The 16,566-nt window shown below is 62.0% G+C and overlaps 1 protein-coding gene across 1 annotated transcript; it reads right to left on the bottom strand.

Moving 5' to 3' along the window:
• Positions 1-504: 504 nt before the first annotated feature.
• LOC309685819 (trypsin-3-like) lies at positions 505-16,115 on the bottom strand (the record flags this gene model as incomplete). Its single annotated transcript, XM_082501529.1, has 5 exons — positions 505-666; positions 4,460-4,596; positions 6,647-6,900; positions 9,048-9,210; positions 16,079-16,115. 5 exons carry the CDS (start codon positions 16,113-16,115, stop codon positions 505-507), a joined length of 753 nt encoding a protein of 250 aa, XP_082357655.1.
• Between the last annotated feature and the right edge of the window lie 451 nt (positions 16,116-16,566).

Raw genomic sequence — 16,566 nt, forward strand, 5'->3', positions numbered from 1 at the left:
CCAGCACCAGATATGTGATTGGAGGTTGCCCCCATGGCCACCAGCACCAGATACCCGTGGCCATGAGTGGCCCACCATGACTGTGAGCACCAGTTGTGTGGTTGGAAGTTGCCACCATGGCCACCAGCACTAGACACCTCACTGCAGGTTGCCACCACGCGTGGCCACGAGTCGGCCACCATGACCACCAACCCCAACCTTCACATGTGGGGCAACAACCTCCCCGTGCTCCTGGTCACCACCCCCCCACCCCACCCCCCCTCCCCCCACCTCCCTCCGGTGCCACCCCACCGCTTCGGTGGCCACCGCGGAGCCACGCAACGGCGGATGGTGGCCACGTTTCACAGGGCTTTATTCCAGGAGCTCCACCCCGGAGAAAGGAGGAGGAGAAGACCCCCGGTGGGATTTTTTTTTTTTTTTTTTGGGGGGGGTGGGGTGGGGTGGGGTGGGGGGTGGGGGGGGGGACACAGGGTGACGTTTTGGGGGGAGGGGGGGGGGGGTGGCTCAGATGTGGCTGTTCCTCCTCATGGTGTCGTGGATCCAGGGGGTGAACTGGCAGACGCGGGTGTAGACACCCGGTTTGCCCCGTTGGCCGCAGACCTGCATCCCCCAGGAGACAATGCCCTGGAGCTCCTCCCGACACACCAAAGGACCTCCCGAGTCCCCCTGGAGGAGAAAAGAACCCCCATGAGATGAGACCTCAAGGGTTGAGGTCTTCAAGCTCCACCCGTTCCCCCCGGCCCAGCTTCTACCCCACGGCGTTCCCTCAGGAGTCATGGGGTCACCGTGACCACCATGGGCTATGGGGTGAAGGCATGGGGACCCACCATGGTCTATGGGGTCAGGGCGTGGAGACCACCATGGTCTATGGGGTCAAGACATGGAGACCACCATGGTCTATGGGGTCAGGGCGTGGAGACCACCATGGTCTATGGCGTTGGGGCATGGAGACCACCATGGTCTATGAGATCAGGGTGTGGAGACCACCATGGTCTATGGGGTTGGGGCATGGAGACCACCATGGCCTATGAGATCAGGGCGTGGAGACCACCATGTGCTATGGGGTCGGGGCATGGAGACCACCATGGTCTATGGGGTCAAGACATGGAGACCACCATGGTCTATGGGGTTGGGGCATGGAGACCACCATGGCCTATGAGATCAGGGCGTGGAGACCACCATGTGCTATGGGGTCGGGGCATGGAGACCACCATGGTCTATGGGGTCAAGACATGGAGACCACCATGTGCTATGGGGTCAAGAAATGGAGACCACCATGGTCTATGGGGTTGGGGCATGGAGACCACCATGGTCTATGGGGTTGGGGCATGGAGACCACCATGGTCTATGAGATCAGTGTGTGGAGACCACCATGGTCTATGGGGTCAGGGCGTGGAGACCACCATGGTCTATGGGGTCAGGGCGTGGAGACCACCATGGTCTATGGGGTCAAGAAATGGAGACCACCATGGTCTATGGGGTCAAGAAACGGAGACCACCATGGTCTATGGGGTAAAGCCATGGAGACCACCATGGTCTATGGGGTAAAGTCATGGAGGCCACCATGTCCTGTGGGGTCAAGACATGGAGACCACCATGGTCTATGGGGTAAAGCCATGGAGACCACCATGGTCTATGGGGTCAAGAAATGGAGACCACCATGGTCTATGGGGTAAAGCCATGGAGACCACCATGGTCTATGGGGTCAGGGTGTGGAGACCACCATGGTCTATGGGGTCAAGTCATGGAGACCACCATGGTCTATGGGGTCAAGCCATGGAGACCACCATGGTCTATGGGGTAAAGCCATGGAGACCACCATGTGCTATGGGGTCGAGCCATGGAGACCACCATGGTCTATGGGGTCAGGGTGTGGAGACCACCATGTCCTGTGGGGTCAAAGCACAGAGCACCCAGAGTCCCTATGGAACCCAGGGGAACCCTATAGCGCCCAACGTCCCTATGGAACCCAGAGGAACCCTATAGCGCCCAACGTCCCTATGGAACCCAGGGGAACCCTATAGCGCCCGGAGTCCCTATGGAACCCAGAGGAACCCTATAGCGCCCAACGTCCCTATGGAACCCAGAGGAACCCTATAGCGCCCAACGTCCCAATGGAACCCAGAGGAACCCTATAGCGCCCAGAGTCCCTATGGAACCCAGAGGAACCCTATAGCGCCCAACGTCCCTATGGAACCCAGAGGAACCCTATAGCGCCCAACGTCCCAATGGAACCCAGAGGAACCCTATAGCGCCCAACGTCCCAATGGAACCCAGAGGAACCCTATAGCGCCCAGAGTCCCTATGGAACCCAGAGGAACCCTATAGCGCCCAACGTCCCTATGGAACCCAGAGGAACCCTATAGCGCCCAGAGTCCCTATGGAACCCAGAGGAACCCTATACCCCCCGGGGGTCCCTATGGAACCCAGAGGAACCCTATAGCGCCCAACGTCCCAATGGAACCCAGGGGAACCCTATAGCGCCCAGAGTCCCAATGGAACCCAGAGGAACCCTATAGCGCCCAACGTCCCAATGGAACCCAGGGGAACCCTATAGCGCCCAACGTCCCTATGGAACCCAGAGGAACCCTATAGCACCCGGAGTCCCCATGGAACCCAGAGGAACCCTATAGCACCCGGAGTCCCTATGGAACCCAGAGGAACCCTATAGCGCCCAACGTCCCTATGGAACCCAGAGGAACCCTATAGCGCCCGGAGTCCCTATGGAACCCAGAGGAACCCTATAGCACCCGGAGTCCCTATGGAACCCAGAGGAACCCTATAGCACCCGGAGTCCCTATGGAACCCAGAGGAACCCTATAGCGCCCAACGTCCCTATGGAACCCAGAGGAACCCTATAGCGCCCAACGTCCCTATGGAACCCAGAGGAACCCTATAGCACCCGGAGTCCCTATGGAACCCAGAGGAACCCTATAGCGCCCAGAGTCCCTATGGAACCCAGAGGAACCCTATAGCACCCAGAGTCCCTATGGAACCCAGAGGAACCCTATAGCACCCAACGTCCCTATGGAACCCAGAGGAACCCTATAGCACCCAACGTCCCTATGGAACCCAGAGGAACCCTATAGCGCCCAACGTCCCTATGGAACCCAGAGGAACCCTATAGCACCCGGAGTCCCTATGGAACCCAGGGGAACCCTATAGCGCCCAGAGTCCCTATGGAACCCAGAGGAACCCTATAGCACCCAGAGTCCCTATGGAACCCAGGGGAACCCTATAGCACCCAGAGTCCCTATGGAACCCAGAGGAACCCTATAGCGCCCAACGTCCCTATGGAACCCAGAGGAACCCTATAGCGCCCAACGTCCCTATGGAACCCAGGGGAACCCTATAGCACCCGGAGTCCCTATGGAACCCAGAGGAACCCTATAGCACCCGGAGTCCCTATGGAACCCAGAGGAACCCTATAGCACCCAGAGTCCCTATGGAACCCAGGGGAACCCTATAGCACCCAGAGTCCCCATGGAACCCAGGGGAACCCTATAGCACCCGGAGTCCCTATGGAACCCAGAGGAACCCTATAGCACCCGGAGTCCCTATGGAACCCAGAGGAACCCTATAGCGCCCAACGTCCCTATGGAACCCAGAGGAACCCTATAGCGCCCAACGTCCCTATGGAACCCAGGGGAACCCTATAGCACCCGGAGTCCCTATGGAACCCAGAGGAACCCTATAGCACCCAACGTCCCTATGGAACCCAGAGGAACCCTATATCACCCGGGGGTCCCTATGGAACCCAGAGGAACCCTATAGCGCCCAACGTCCCAATGGAACCCAGAGGAACCCTATAGCGCCCAACGTCCCTATGGAACCCAGAGGAACCCTATAGCACCCGGAGTCCCTATGGAACCCAGGGGAACCCTATAGCACCCAACGTCCCTATGGAACCCAGAGGAACCCTATATCACCCGGGGGTCCCTATGGAACCCAGAGGAACCCTATAGCGCCCAACGTCCCAATGGAACCCAGAGGAACCCTATAGCGCCCAACGTCCCTATGGAACCCAGGGGAACCCTATAGCACCCAGAGTCCCTATGGAACCCAGAGGAACCCTATAGCACCCGGAGTCCCTATGGAACCCAGGGGAACCCTATAGCGCCCAACGTCCCTATGGAACCCAGAGGAACCCTATAGCGCCCAACATCCCTATGGAACCCAGAGGAACCCTATAGCGCCCAACGCCCCTATGGAATGCCCGGGCCCCCTATAGCCCCCGGGGGTCCCCATGGTCCTCGGAGGGGTCCCTACAGCAGCCGGTGTCCCCATGGCCATCACACCACGCAGTTGGGGTTCCTCAAGGCCAAGCGAGCGGGGTGGCCCCCTACCCGGGTGTCCCCTCAGGGGTGGGGTGGGTGAAGCCCCCCCAGACCTCACCCCAGCGGGGGGGTTGTGGGGCAGATCCCCTTCCCCCCCCCCTCCCCCACCACCCCATACCCACCTGGCAGGAGTCGGTGCCCCCCGAGGAGACGCCGGCGCAGAGCATGTTCTTGGTGATGCCTTTGGGGTAGAGCTTGCCGCACTGCTCGTTGGTCATGGTGTAGACCACGCCGCACTGGAGAACGTCCGGGAAGTACCCTGGGGACAAGGGGGACAGGGTCGGGGGGAGTGGCACACAGCTCTAAGGGGGCCGTGGGTGGAGACAAGGTGGCCTCAAGGTGAGGGCACCCTCAGGGAGATCCTGAGATGTCCTCAAGACACTGAGATGTCCCCAAGACACTGAGATGTCTCCAAGATGCTGAGATGTCTCCAAGATGCTGAGATGTGCCCAAGACGCTGAAATGTCCTCAAGATGCTGAGATATCTCAAAACCACTGAGATGTCCCCAAGGCACTGAGATGTCCCCAAGACTGTGAGATATACCCAAGATGTTGAGGTGTCCTCAAGATGCTGAGATGTCCAAAAGACGCTGAGATGCCCCCAAGACTCTGAGATGTCCCCAAGATGCTGAGGTGTACCCAAGATGCTGAGATATACCCAAGACGCTGAGATGTCCCCAAGATGCTGAGATGTCCCCAAGATGCTGAGAGATCCCCAAGACGCTGAGATGCCCCCAAGACGCTGAGATGCCCCCAAGATGTTGAGGTGTCCCCAAGACGCTGAGATATCCCCAAGACGCTGAGATACCCCCAAGATGCTGAGGTGTCCCCAAGACACTGAGATGTCCCCAAGACACTGAGGTGTCCCCAAGACGCTGAGATGCCCCCAAGACTGTGAGATACCCCCAAGATGCTGAGGTGTCCCCAAGATGCCCCCAAGATGCTGAGATGCCCCCAAGACGCTGAGATGTCCCCAAGATGCTGAGATGTCCCCAAGATGCTGAGAGATCCCCAAGATGCTGAGATGCCCCCAAGACGCTGAGATGTCTCCAAGATGTTGAGAGATCCCCAAGACGCTGAGATGCCCCCAGGATGCTGAGATGTCCCCAAGATGTTGAGGTGTCCCCAAGATGCTGAGATGTCCCCAAGATGCTGAGATGTCCCCAAGACACTGAGATGTCCCCAAGACGCTGAGATACCCCCAAGGTGCTGAGGTGTCCCCAAGATGCTGAGATGTCCCCAAGATGCTGAGATGTCCCCAAGACACTGAGATGTCCCCAAGACGCTGAGAGATCCCCAAGATGCTGAGGTGCCCCCAAGACGCTGAGATGTCCCCAAGACGCTGAGATGTCCCCAAGATGCTGAGATGTCCCCAAGATGTTGAGGTGTCCCCAAGACTGTGAGATATACCCAAGATGTTGAGGTGTCCTCAAGATGCTGAGATGTCCCCAAGACGCTGAGATGCCCCCAAGACGCTGAGATATCCCCAAGACGCTGAGATACCCCCAAGGTGCTGAGGTGTCCCCAAGGTGCTGAGATGTCCCCAAGATGCTGAGATGTCCCCAAGATGCTGAGAGATCCCCAAGACGCTGAGATGCCCCCAGGACGCTGAGATGCCCCCAAGATGCTGAGGTGTCCCCAAGATGTTGAGGTGTCCCCAAGATGCTGAGATGTCCCCAAGACTGTGAGATATACCCAAGACACTGAGATGTCCCCAAGACGCTGAGATGCCCCCCAGATGCTGAGATGTCCCCAAGACGCTGAGATGTCCCCAAGATGCTGAGATGTCTCCAAGACGCTGAGATGTCCCCAAGATGCTGAGATACCCCCAAGGTGCTGAGGTGTCCCCAAGACACTGAGATGTCCCCAAGACGCTGAGGTGTCCCCAAGATGCTGAGATGTCCCCAAGACACTGAGATACCCCCAAGATACTGAGATACCCCCAAGGTGCTGAGGTGTCCCCAAGGTGCTGAGGTGTCCCCAAGATGCTGAGATGTCCCCAAGACACTGAGATACCCCCAAGATACTGAGATACCCCCAAGGTGCTGAGGTGTCCCCAAGGTGCTGAGATGTCCCCAAGGTGCTGAGATGTCCCCAAGATGCTGAGATGCTCCCAAGACTGTGAGATATCCCCAAGATGTTGAGGTGTCCCCAAGACGCTGAGATGTCCCCAAGACCCTGAGGTATCTCCAAGACCCTGAGATGTCCCCAAGATGCTGAGATGTCCCCAAGACCCTGAGATGTCCCCAGGTCCTTTGAAGACCCTCCCCCCCCCCCCCATCACGCCACCAGAAGATGTTTCCACCTACCTTCAGGGCTGCTGGTGCTGCCCCAACCCGACACGATGCACTCGGTGTTGGGTGGAGGACAACGCTTGGGGAGGGCCACCGGGTAGACGTGGTCGGTGAAGCGGACCGGCTTCTGGAGCTTCAGGAGCATGATGTCACTGTCATGGCTGGTGGGGTCATAGTTGGGGTGGATGAAGGCCTTGGCCGAGTTGATGCACTGTTCCGTCCCTTCTTTGGTCTTCAAGCTGTGGTCACCCATCCGGATGGGAATGGGGCTGGAGACCGAGGTGGAGAAAGGACCACGGTGAGGTTCTCTGGTGGACACGGCCAGAGAAGGTCCACCCGGTGGTGGTGGTGGTGGGGAGGAGTTTGAGGGAAGTAGGACAAAAAGGGTCTTCCACCGGGGTGGGGAAACTGAGGTGGGGAGGTCAAAGTCACCCAAGAGGGTCAGCTGGAAAGTCCTCCCTTGGCCAAGCCCAAGTTGAAGAAGAAGACCTTGGTCCAACCTGGAGAGCCGGATGTCCTGGCTGCTCTCCAGGTCCCCACCACGCCCACCTCAACCCTCCAATGGGGGTTTTCCACCCCTTTATTTTTTTTGGGGGGGGGGAGGGGGTGGTGTCTTTCTGGCAGGTCATTGTGGGAGCCCACCTAGATGGTTGTGGTGGCCAACCCAGTTAGATGGTCATTGTGGGAGCCCACCTAGATGGTTGCGGTGGCCAACCCAGTTAGATGGTCATTGTGGGAGCCCACCTAGATGGTTGTGGTGGTCAACCCAGTTAGATGGTCATTGTGGGAGCCCACCTGGATGGTTGCGGTGGTCAACCCAGTTAGATGGTCATTGTGGGAGCCCACCTAGATGGTTATGGTGGCCAACCCAGTTAGATGGTCATTGTGGGAGCCCACCTGGATGGTTGCGGTGGCCAACCCAGTTAGATGGTCATTGTGGGAGCCCACCTAGATGGTTGCGGTGGTCAACCCAGTTAGATGGTCATTGTGGGAGCCCACCTAGATGGTTATGGTGGCCAACCCAGTTAGATGGTCATTGTGGGAGCCCACCTGGATGGTTGCGGTGGCCAACCCAGTTAGATGGTCATTGTGGGAGCCCACCTAGATGGTTGCGGTGGTCAACCCAGTTAGATGGTCATTGTGGGAGCCCACCTAGATGGTTGCGGTGGCCAACCCAGTTAGATGGTCATTGTGGGAGCCCACCTAGATGGTTGTGGTGGCCAACCCAGTTAGATGGTCATTGTGGGAGCCCACCTAGATGGTTGTGGTGGCCAACCCAGTTAGATGGTCATTGTGGGAGCCCACCTAGATGGTTGTGGTGGCCAACCCAGTTAGATGGTCATTGTGGGAGCCCACCTAGATGGTTGTGGTGGCCAACCCAGTTAGATGGTCATCGTGGGAGCCCACCTAGATGGTTGTGGTGGCCAACCCAGTTAGATGGTCATTGTGGGAGCCCACCTAGATGGTTGTGGTGGCCAACCCAGTTAGATGGTCATTGTGGGAGCCCACCTAGATGGTTGCGGTGGCCAACCCAGTTAGATGGTCATTGTGGGAGCCCACCTAGATGGTTGCGGTGGCCAACCCAGTTAGATGGTCATTGTGGGAGCCCACCTGGATGGTTGCGGTGGCCAACCCAGTTAGATGGTCATTGTGGGAGCCCACCTAGATGGTTGTGGTGGTCAACCCAGTTAGATGGTCATTGTGGGAGCCCACCTGGATGGTTGTGGTGGCCAACCCAGTTAGATGGTCATTGTGGGAGCCCACCTAGATGGTTGCGGTGGTCAACCCAGTTAGATGGTCATTGTGGGAGCCCACCTAGATGGTTGTGGTGGCCAACCCAGTTAGATGGTCATTGTGGGAGCCCACCTAGATGGTTGTGGTGGCCAACCCAGTTAGATGGTCATTGTGGGAGCCCACCTAGATGGTTGTGGTGGCCAACCCAGTTAGATGGTCATTGTGGGAGCCCACCTAGATGGTTGTGGTGGCCAACCCAATGGGACGGTCATACTGGGAAGCCAATGGGATGGTGGTTTTGGGAAGCCAACCAGCTGGTCATGCTGGGCCTCCTCTCTGCCCAGCAGTTAGCCAACCCAGTCCCAAACTGGTTGACAGGCTTCACGCTTGATGGGAAGAAACGGGGTCCCAGAAGGCTGTGGGGTGGAGGAGGAGGACCTGACGTAGGGACAACCCCACGATGACCACCTCTGCCGTTGAGGTCCACCACCCACCTTGAGATGAAGCCCAACCAGGTCCTCCTATGACCAGGGGCCACCTCCAGCTCTTGGTGGACATCTCCGTGGCTTCTCCCAGTAACCCTTGGTCATAGGTGGTGGTGGTTGTGGGGGGGGGGCGCCCACCCCACCTCACCCCACCTCACCCCGTGGTCCTTGTCCCCACCCCACCGGGGTCACCCCACCTTCTGGTGTCACAGTGGGCGGCCGTCAGCACCCAGGATTGGCCGATGAGGACCCCACCACAGTGGATGTTCTTCTGAGGACCGAGGAGGACCACCTGGTAGGGGTGACGCTTCTTCTGGCAGCTCCGCCCCCCCACGATCCGGTTCTCATCCCCCACGGCCGCTGCGGGAAGAGGGATGGGGCTCAGCATCAACCAGTGCCTCCCAGTGCCCTCCCAGTGCCCTCCCAGTTTCCTCCCAGTTCCCTCCTAGAGGTTCTCCCGGGCCACCCACCACCTCCCCGTGTCACCACCGTGTCCTCCCAGTTCTCCCTCTCCCTCCCAGTGTCCCCAGTGACCTACCGCTTCCCACCCACTGCCTACCAGTGCTCTCCCAGTGCTCTCCCAGTGTCTCCCAGTGCCCTCCCAGTTCCCTCCTAGAGGTTCTCCTGGGCCACCCACCACCTCCCCGTGTCACCACCGTGTCCTCCCAGTTCTCCCTCTCCCTCCCAGTGTCCCCAGTGACCTACCGCTTCCCACCCACTGCCTACCAGTGCTCTCCCAGTGTCTCCCAGTGTCTCCCAGTGCCCTCCCAGTTCCCTCCTAGAGGTTCTCCTGGGCCACCCACCACCTCCCCGTGTCACCACCGTGTCCTCCCAGTTCTCCCTCTCCCTCCCAGTGTCCCCAGTGACCTACCGCTTCCCACCCACTGCCTACCAGTGCTCTCCCAGTGTCTCCCAGTGTCTCCCAGTGCCCTCCCAGTTTCCTCCCAGTTCCCTCCTAGAGGTTCTCCCGGGCCACCCACCACCTCCCCGTGTCACCACCGTGTCCTCCCAGTTCTCCCTCTCCCTCCCAGTGTCCCCAGTGACCTACCGCTTCCCACCCACTGCCTACCAGTGCTCTCCCAGTGTCTCCCAGTGTCTCCCAGTGCCCTCACAGTGCCCTCCCAGTTCCCTCCTAGAGGTTCTCCCGGGCCACCCACCACCTCCCCGTGTCACCACCGTGTCCTCCCAGTTCTCCCTCTCCCTCCCAGTGTCCCCAGTGACCTACCGCTTCCCACCCACTGGCTACCAGTGCTCTCCCAGTGTCTCCCAGTGTCTCCCAGTGTCTCCCAGTGCCCTCACAGTTCCCTCCTAGAGGTTCTCCTGGGCCACCCACCACCTCCCTGTGTCACCACCATGTCCTCCCAGTTCTCCCTCTCCCTCCCAGTGTCCCCAATGACCTACCGCTTCCCACCCACTGCCTACCAGTGCTCTCCCAGTGTCTCCCAGTGTCTCCCAGTGCCCTCACAGTGCCCTCCCAGTTCCCTCCTAGAGGTTCTCCCGGGCCACCCACCACCTCCCCGTGTCACCACCGTGTCCTCCCAGTTCTCCCTCTCCCTCCCAGTGTCCCCAGTGACCTACCGCTTCCCACCCACTGGCTACCAGTGCTCTCCCAGTGTCTCCCAGTGTCTCCCAGTGTCTCCCAGTGCCCTCACAGTTCCCTCCTAGAGGTTCTCCTGGGCCACCCACCACCTCCCCGTGTCACCACCGTGTCCTCCCAGTTCTCCCTCTCCCTCCCAGTGTCCCCAGTGACCTACCGCTTCCCACACTCTGCCTACCAGTGCTCTCCCAGTGTCTCCCAGTGTCTCCCAGTGCCCTCACAGTGCCCTCCCAGTTCCCTCCTAGAGGTTCTCCCGGGCCACCCACCACCTCCCCGTGTCACCACCGTGTCCTCCCAGTTCTCCCTCTCCCTCCCAGTGTCCCCAGTGGCCTACCGCTTCCCACCCTCTGCCTACCAGTGCTCTCCCAGTGTCTCCCAGTGTCTCCCAGTGCCCTCCCAGTGCCCTCCCAGTTCCCTCCTAGAGGTTCTCCCGGGCCACCCACCACCTCCCCGTGTCACCACCGTGTCCTCCCAGTTCTCCCTCTCCCTCCCAGTGTCCCCAGTGGCCTACCGCTTCCCACCCACTGCCTACCAGTGCTCTCCCAGTGTCTCCCAGTGCCCTCACAGTGCCCTCCCAGTTCCCTCCTAGAGGTTCTCCTGGGCCACCCACCACCTCCCCGTGTCACCACCGTGTCCTCCCAGTTCTCCCTCTCCCTCCCAGTGTCCCCAGTGACCTACCGCTTCCCACCCACTGGCTACCAGTGCTCTCCCAGTGTCTCCCAGTGTCTCCCAGTGTCTCCCAGTGCCCTCCCAGTTCCCTCCTAGAGGTTCTCCTGGGCCACCCACCACCTCCCCGTGTCACCACCGTGTCCTCCCAGTTCTCCCTCTCCCTCCCAGTGTCCCCAGTGACCTACCGCTTCCCACCCTCTGCCTACCAGTGCTCTCCCAGTGTCTCCCAGTGTCTCCCAGTGCCCTCACAGTGCCCTCCCAGTTCCCTCCTAGAGGTTCTCCCGGGCCACCCACCACCTCCCCGTGTCACCACCGTGTCCTCCCAGTTCTCCCTCTCCCTCCCAGTGTCCCCAGTGACCTACCGCTTCCCACCCTCTGCCTACCAGTGCTCTCCCAGTGTCTCCCAGTGTCTCCCACTGCCCTCCCAGTTCCCTCCTAGAGGTTCTCCCGGGCCACCCACCACCTCCCCGTGTCACCACCGTGTCCTCCCAGTTCTCCCTCTCCCTCCCAGTGTCCCCAGTGACCTACCGCTTCCCACCCACTGCCTACCAGTGCTCTCCCAGCGTCTCCCAGTGTCTCCCAGTGCCCTCACAGTGCCCTCCCAGTGCCCTCCCAGTTCCCTCCTAGAGGTTCTCCTGGGCCACCCACCACCTCCCCGTGTCACCACCGTGTCCTCCCAGTTCTCCCTCTCCCTCCCAGTGTCCCCAGTGACCTACCGCTTCCCACACTCTGCCTACCAGTGCTCTCCCAGTGTCTCCCAGTGTCTCCCAGTGCCCTCACAGTGCCCTCCCAGTTCCCTCCTAGAGGTTCTCCCGGGCCACCCACCACCTCCCCGTGTCACCACCGTGTCCTCCCAGTTCTCCCTCTCCCTCCCAGTGTCCCCAGTGACCTACCGCTTCCCACCCACTGGCTACCAGTGCTCTCCCAGTGTCTCCCAGTGTCTCCCACTGCCCTCCCAGTTCCCTCCTAGAGGTTCTCCCGGGCCACCCACCACCTCCCCGTGTCACCACCGTGTCCTCCCAGTTCTCCCTCTCCCTCCCAGTGTCCCCAGTGACCTACCGCTTCCCACCCACTGCCTACCAGTGCTCTCCCAGCGTCTCCCAGTGTCTCCCAGTGCCCTCACAGTGCCCTCCCAGTGCCCTCCCAGTTCCCTCCTAGAGGTTCTCCTGGGCCACCCACCACCTCCCCGTGTCACCACCGTGTCCTCCCAGTTCTCCCTCTCCCTCCCAGTGTCCCCAGTGACCTACCGCTTCCCACCCTCTGCCTACCAGTGCTCTCCCAGTGTCTCCCAGTGTCTCCCAGTGCCCTCACAGTGCCCTCCCAGTTCCCTCCTAGAGGTTCTCCCGGGCCACCCACCACCTCCCCGTGTCACCACCGTGTCCTCCCAGTTCTCCCTCTCCCTCCCAGTGTCCCCAGTGACCTACCGCTTCCCACCCTCTGCCTACCAGTGCTCTCCCAGTGTCTCCCAGTGTCTCCCACTGCCCTCCCAGTTCCCTCCTAGAGGTTCTCCCGGGCCACCCACCACCTCCCCGTGTCACCACCGTGTCCTCCCAGTTCTCCCTCTCCCTCCCAGTGTCCCCAGTGACCTACCGCTTCCCACCCACTGCCTACCAGTGCTCTCCCAGCGTCTCCCAGTGTCTCCCAGTGCCCTCACAGTGCCCTCCCAGTGCCCTCCCAGTTCCCTCCTAGAGGTTCTCCTGGGCCACCCACCACCTCCCCGTGTCACCACCGTGTCCTCCCAGTTCTCCCTCTCCCTCCCAGTGTCCCCAGTGACCTACCGCTTCCCACACTCTGCCTACCAGTGCTCTCCCAGTGTCTCCCAGTGTCTCCCAGTGCCCTCACAGTGCCCTCCCAGTTCCCTCCTAGAGGTTCTCCCGGGCCACCCACCACCTCCCCGTGTCACCACCGTGTCCTCCCAGTTCTCCCTCTCCCTCCCAGTGTCCCCAGTGACCTACCGCTTCCCACCCACTGGCTACCAGTGCTCTCCCAGTGTCTCCCAGTGTCTCCCACTGCCCTCCCAGTTCCCTCCTAGAGGTTCTCCCGGGCCACCCACCACCTCCCCGTGTCACCACCGTGTCCTCCCAGTTCTCCCTCTCCCTCCCAGTGTCCCCAGTGACCTACCGCTTCCCACCCACTGCCTACCAGTGCTCTCCCAGCGTCTCCCAGTGTCTCCCAGTGCCCTCACAGTGCCCTCCCAGTGCCCTCCCAGTTCCCTCCTAGAGGTTCTCCTGGGCCACCCACCACCTCCCCGTGTCACCACCGTGTCCTCCCAGTTCTCCCTCTCCCTCCCAGTGTCCCCAGTGACCTACCGCTTCCCACCCACTGCCTGCCAGTGCTCTCCCAGTGTCTCCCAGTGTCTCCCAGTGCCCTCACAGTTCCCTCCTAGAGGTTCTCCTGGGCCACCCACCACCTCCCCGTGTCACCACCGTGTCCTCCCAGTTCTCCCTCTCCCTCCCAGTGTCCCCAGTGACCTACCGCTTCCCACCCACTGCCTACCAGTGCCCTCCCAGTGCCTCCCAGTTCTTTCCCAACACCGCCTCATTCCCCCTCCCCAGTGCCTCCCAGTATCACACCATTTCCTCCTTCCGCCTGCCAAGTTTTTCCAGTAGACTCCAGTTCCCTCCTGGCGCCTCCCAGTGCCCCCAGCTCCCTCCCAGTACACCCTCAGCACCCTCCAGTTCCCTCCCAGTACCCGTCAGTGTCTCCCAGTGCCTCCCCATTCCTTTCCGCGTGCCACCAGTGTGCTCCCAGTGCCCCCAGTTCACCTCCAGCTCCCTCCCAGTACCCTCCCAGTGCCCTCCATTACCCGCCTGTATCCTCCTCATTCCCTTCTGCACCCTTCCAGTGCTCCCAGTGCCTCCCAGCAGCCCCCCAGTAGCCTCCCCTCTTTCCCTCTTACCCACACCAGTACACTCCCACTGCCTCCCAGTTCCCCCAGTCCACCCACAGCTCCCTCCCAGTACTGGTTCCATGCCACCTGTTGCCTCCCAGTGCTTCCTCTTTCCCTCCCACTCACACCAGTATGCTCCCACTGCCTCCCAGTGTCCCCAGTTCACCTCCAGCTCCTTCCCAGTACTCCCCAGTGCCCTCCCAGTGCCTCCTGGGGACTCCCAGTGTCCTCCCAGTACCTTCCACTCTCTCTCCCCCCCAAACCAGTTCCCCAGTGCCCTCCCAGTGCCCTCCACTGCACTCCCAGTGCCTCCAGCACATTCCAGTGCTCCCCAATGCCATCCCAGTGCCACCCAGCATCCTCCCAGTGCCTCCCAGTACCCCCCAGCATCCTCCCAGTGCCTCCCAGTGCCCCTCAGCACCTTCCCAGTGCCCTCCAACAACCTCCCAGTACCCCCCAGTGCCGTCCTCCCAGTGCCCACCAGCTTCCTCCCAGTGCCCTCCAGTGCTCTCCCAGTGCCCCCCAGTGCTCTCCCAGTGCCCCCCCAGTGTGCTCCCAGTGCCTCCCAGTGCCCCCCAGTGCCCTCCTTTATCCTCCCAGCGCCGCCCAGCACAGTCCCAGTGCCTCCTACTTCCCTCCCAGTGCCTCCCACTTCCCCCCAGTGCCTCCCACTTCCCTCCCAGTGCCCTCCTGTGTACTCCCAGTGCCTCCCAGTGCCCCCCAGTGCCCTTCCAATGTCTCCCAGTCCCCCCAGTTGCCCTCTCAGCACTTCCCAGTGCCTCCCAGCGCCCCCTAGCGCCACCCAGCACCCTCCCAGTGCCTCCCACTTCCCTCCCAGTGCCTCCCACTTCCCGCCAGTGCCCTCCTGTGTCCTCCCAGTGCCCCCCAGCGCCCTCCTAGTGCCTCCCAGTCCCCCTCTCAGCACCTCCCAGTCCCCCCCAGTTGCCCTCTCAGCACGTCCCAGTGCCTCCCAGCACCCCCTAGCGCCCCCCCAGCGCCCTCCCAGTGCCTCCCAGTTCCCCCCAGTGCCCTCCTGTGTCCTCCCAGCACCCCCCAGCGCCCCCCCCAGTGCCTCCCAGTTCCCCCCAGTGCCCTCCTGTGTCCTCCCAGCACCCTCCTGTGTCCTCCCAGCACCCCCCAGTGCCCTCCCAGTGCCTCCCACTTCCCCCCAGTGCCCTCCTGTGTCCTCCCAGTACCCCCCAGCGCCCTCCCAGTGCCTCCCAGTCCCCCCCAGTTGCCCTCTCAGCACCTCCCAGCGCCTCCCAGCGCCCCCTAGTGCCCCCCCAGCACCCTCCCAGTGCCTCCCACTTCCCCCAGTGCCCTCCTGTGTCCTCCCAGTACCCCCCAGCGCCCTCCCAGTGCCTCCCAGTTCCCCCCAGTGCCCTCCTGTGTCCTCCCAGCACCCCCCAGCGCCCTCCCAGTGCCTCCCAGTGCCTCCCAGTCCCCCCCAGTTGCCCTCTCAGCCCCTCCCAGCGCCTCCCAGCGCCCCCTAGTGCCCCCCAGCGCCCTCCCAGTGCCTCCCACTTCCCCCCAGTGCCCTCCTGTGTCCTCCCAGCACCCTCCTGTGTCCTCCCAGCACCCCCCAGTGCCCTCCCAGTGCCTCCCACTTCCCCCCAGTGCCCTCCTGTGTCCTCCCAGTACCCTCCAGCGCCCTCCCAGTGCCTCCCAGTGCCTCCCAGTCCCCCCCAGTTGCCCTCTCAGCCCCTCCCAGCGCCTCCCAGCGCCCCCTAGTGACCCCCCAGCGCCCTCCCAGTGCCTCCCACTTCCCCCCAGTGCCCTCCTGTGTCCTCCCAGCACCCTCCTGTGTCCTCCCAGCACCCCCCAGTGCCCTCCAGTGCCTCCCACTTCCCCCCAGTGCCCTCCTGTCTCCTCCCAGCACCCCCCAGCGCCCTCCCAGTGCCTCCCAGTTCCCCCCAGTGCCCTCCTGTGTCCTCCCAGCACCCCCCAGCGCCCTCCCAGTGCCTCCCAGTGCCTCCCAGTCCCCCCCAGTTGCCCTCTCAGCCCCTCCCAGCGCCTCCCAGCGCCCCCTAGTGCCCCCCCAGCGCCCTCCCAGTGCCTCCCAGTGCCCTCACCGGCGGCCAGGAGCAGCAGGGGCAGGAGGCGCTCCATGGCGGCGGGAGGAAGAGGAGGGTGGAGGGGCTCCGGGCTCAGCTCCTTAAATCCCCGGTGGGGCCCCGCCTGGGCTGGGGCCACCCCGGGAGGGAGCGGGGCCGGTCGGGGCGGTCTCACCCTCCCGCCACACCCCGGCCCGGGGCGGCGCGGGTGGCAACCCAGTGCCTTCCCAGTGCCTCCCAGTGCCTTCCCAGTGCCATGCCCAGGGCCTCCCCGGGGCCTCCCCAGTGCTTCCCAGTGCCTTCTCAGGGCCTTCCCAGTGCCTCCTGGGGCATTCTGGTGCCCCAGTGCTTCCCAGTGCTTCTTGGGGCATCCCAGTGCCTCCCAGTGCCTTCCCAGTGCCTCCCAGTGCCATGCCCGGGGGCCTCCCCAGTGCCTTCCCAGGGCTTCCCAGTGCTTCCCAGTGCCTTCTCAGGGCCTCCCCAGTGCCTCCTGGGGCATTCCGGTG

This window comes from Vanellus vanellus (genome assembly GCF_965231255.1).
Source record: "Vanellus vanellus genome assembly, contig: HAP1_SCAFFOLD_1325, whole genome shotgun sequence".
In the NCBI taxonomy this organism is placed as follows: Eukaryota; Metazoa; Chordata; class Aves; order Charadriiformes; family Charadriidae; genus Vanellus; species Vanellus vanellus.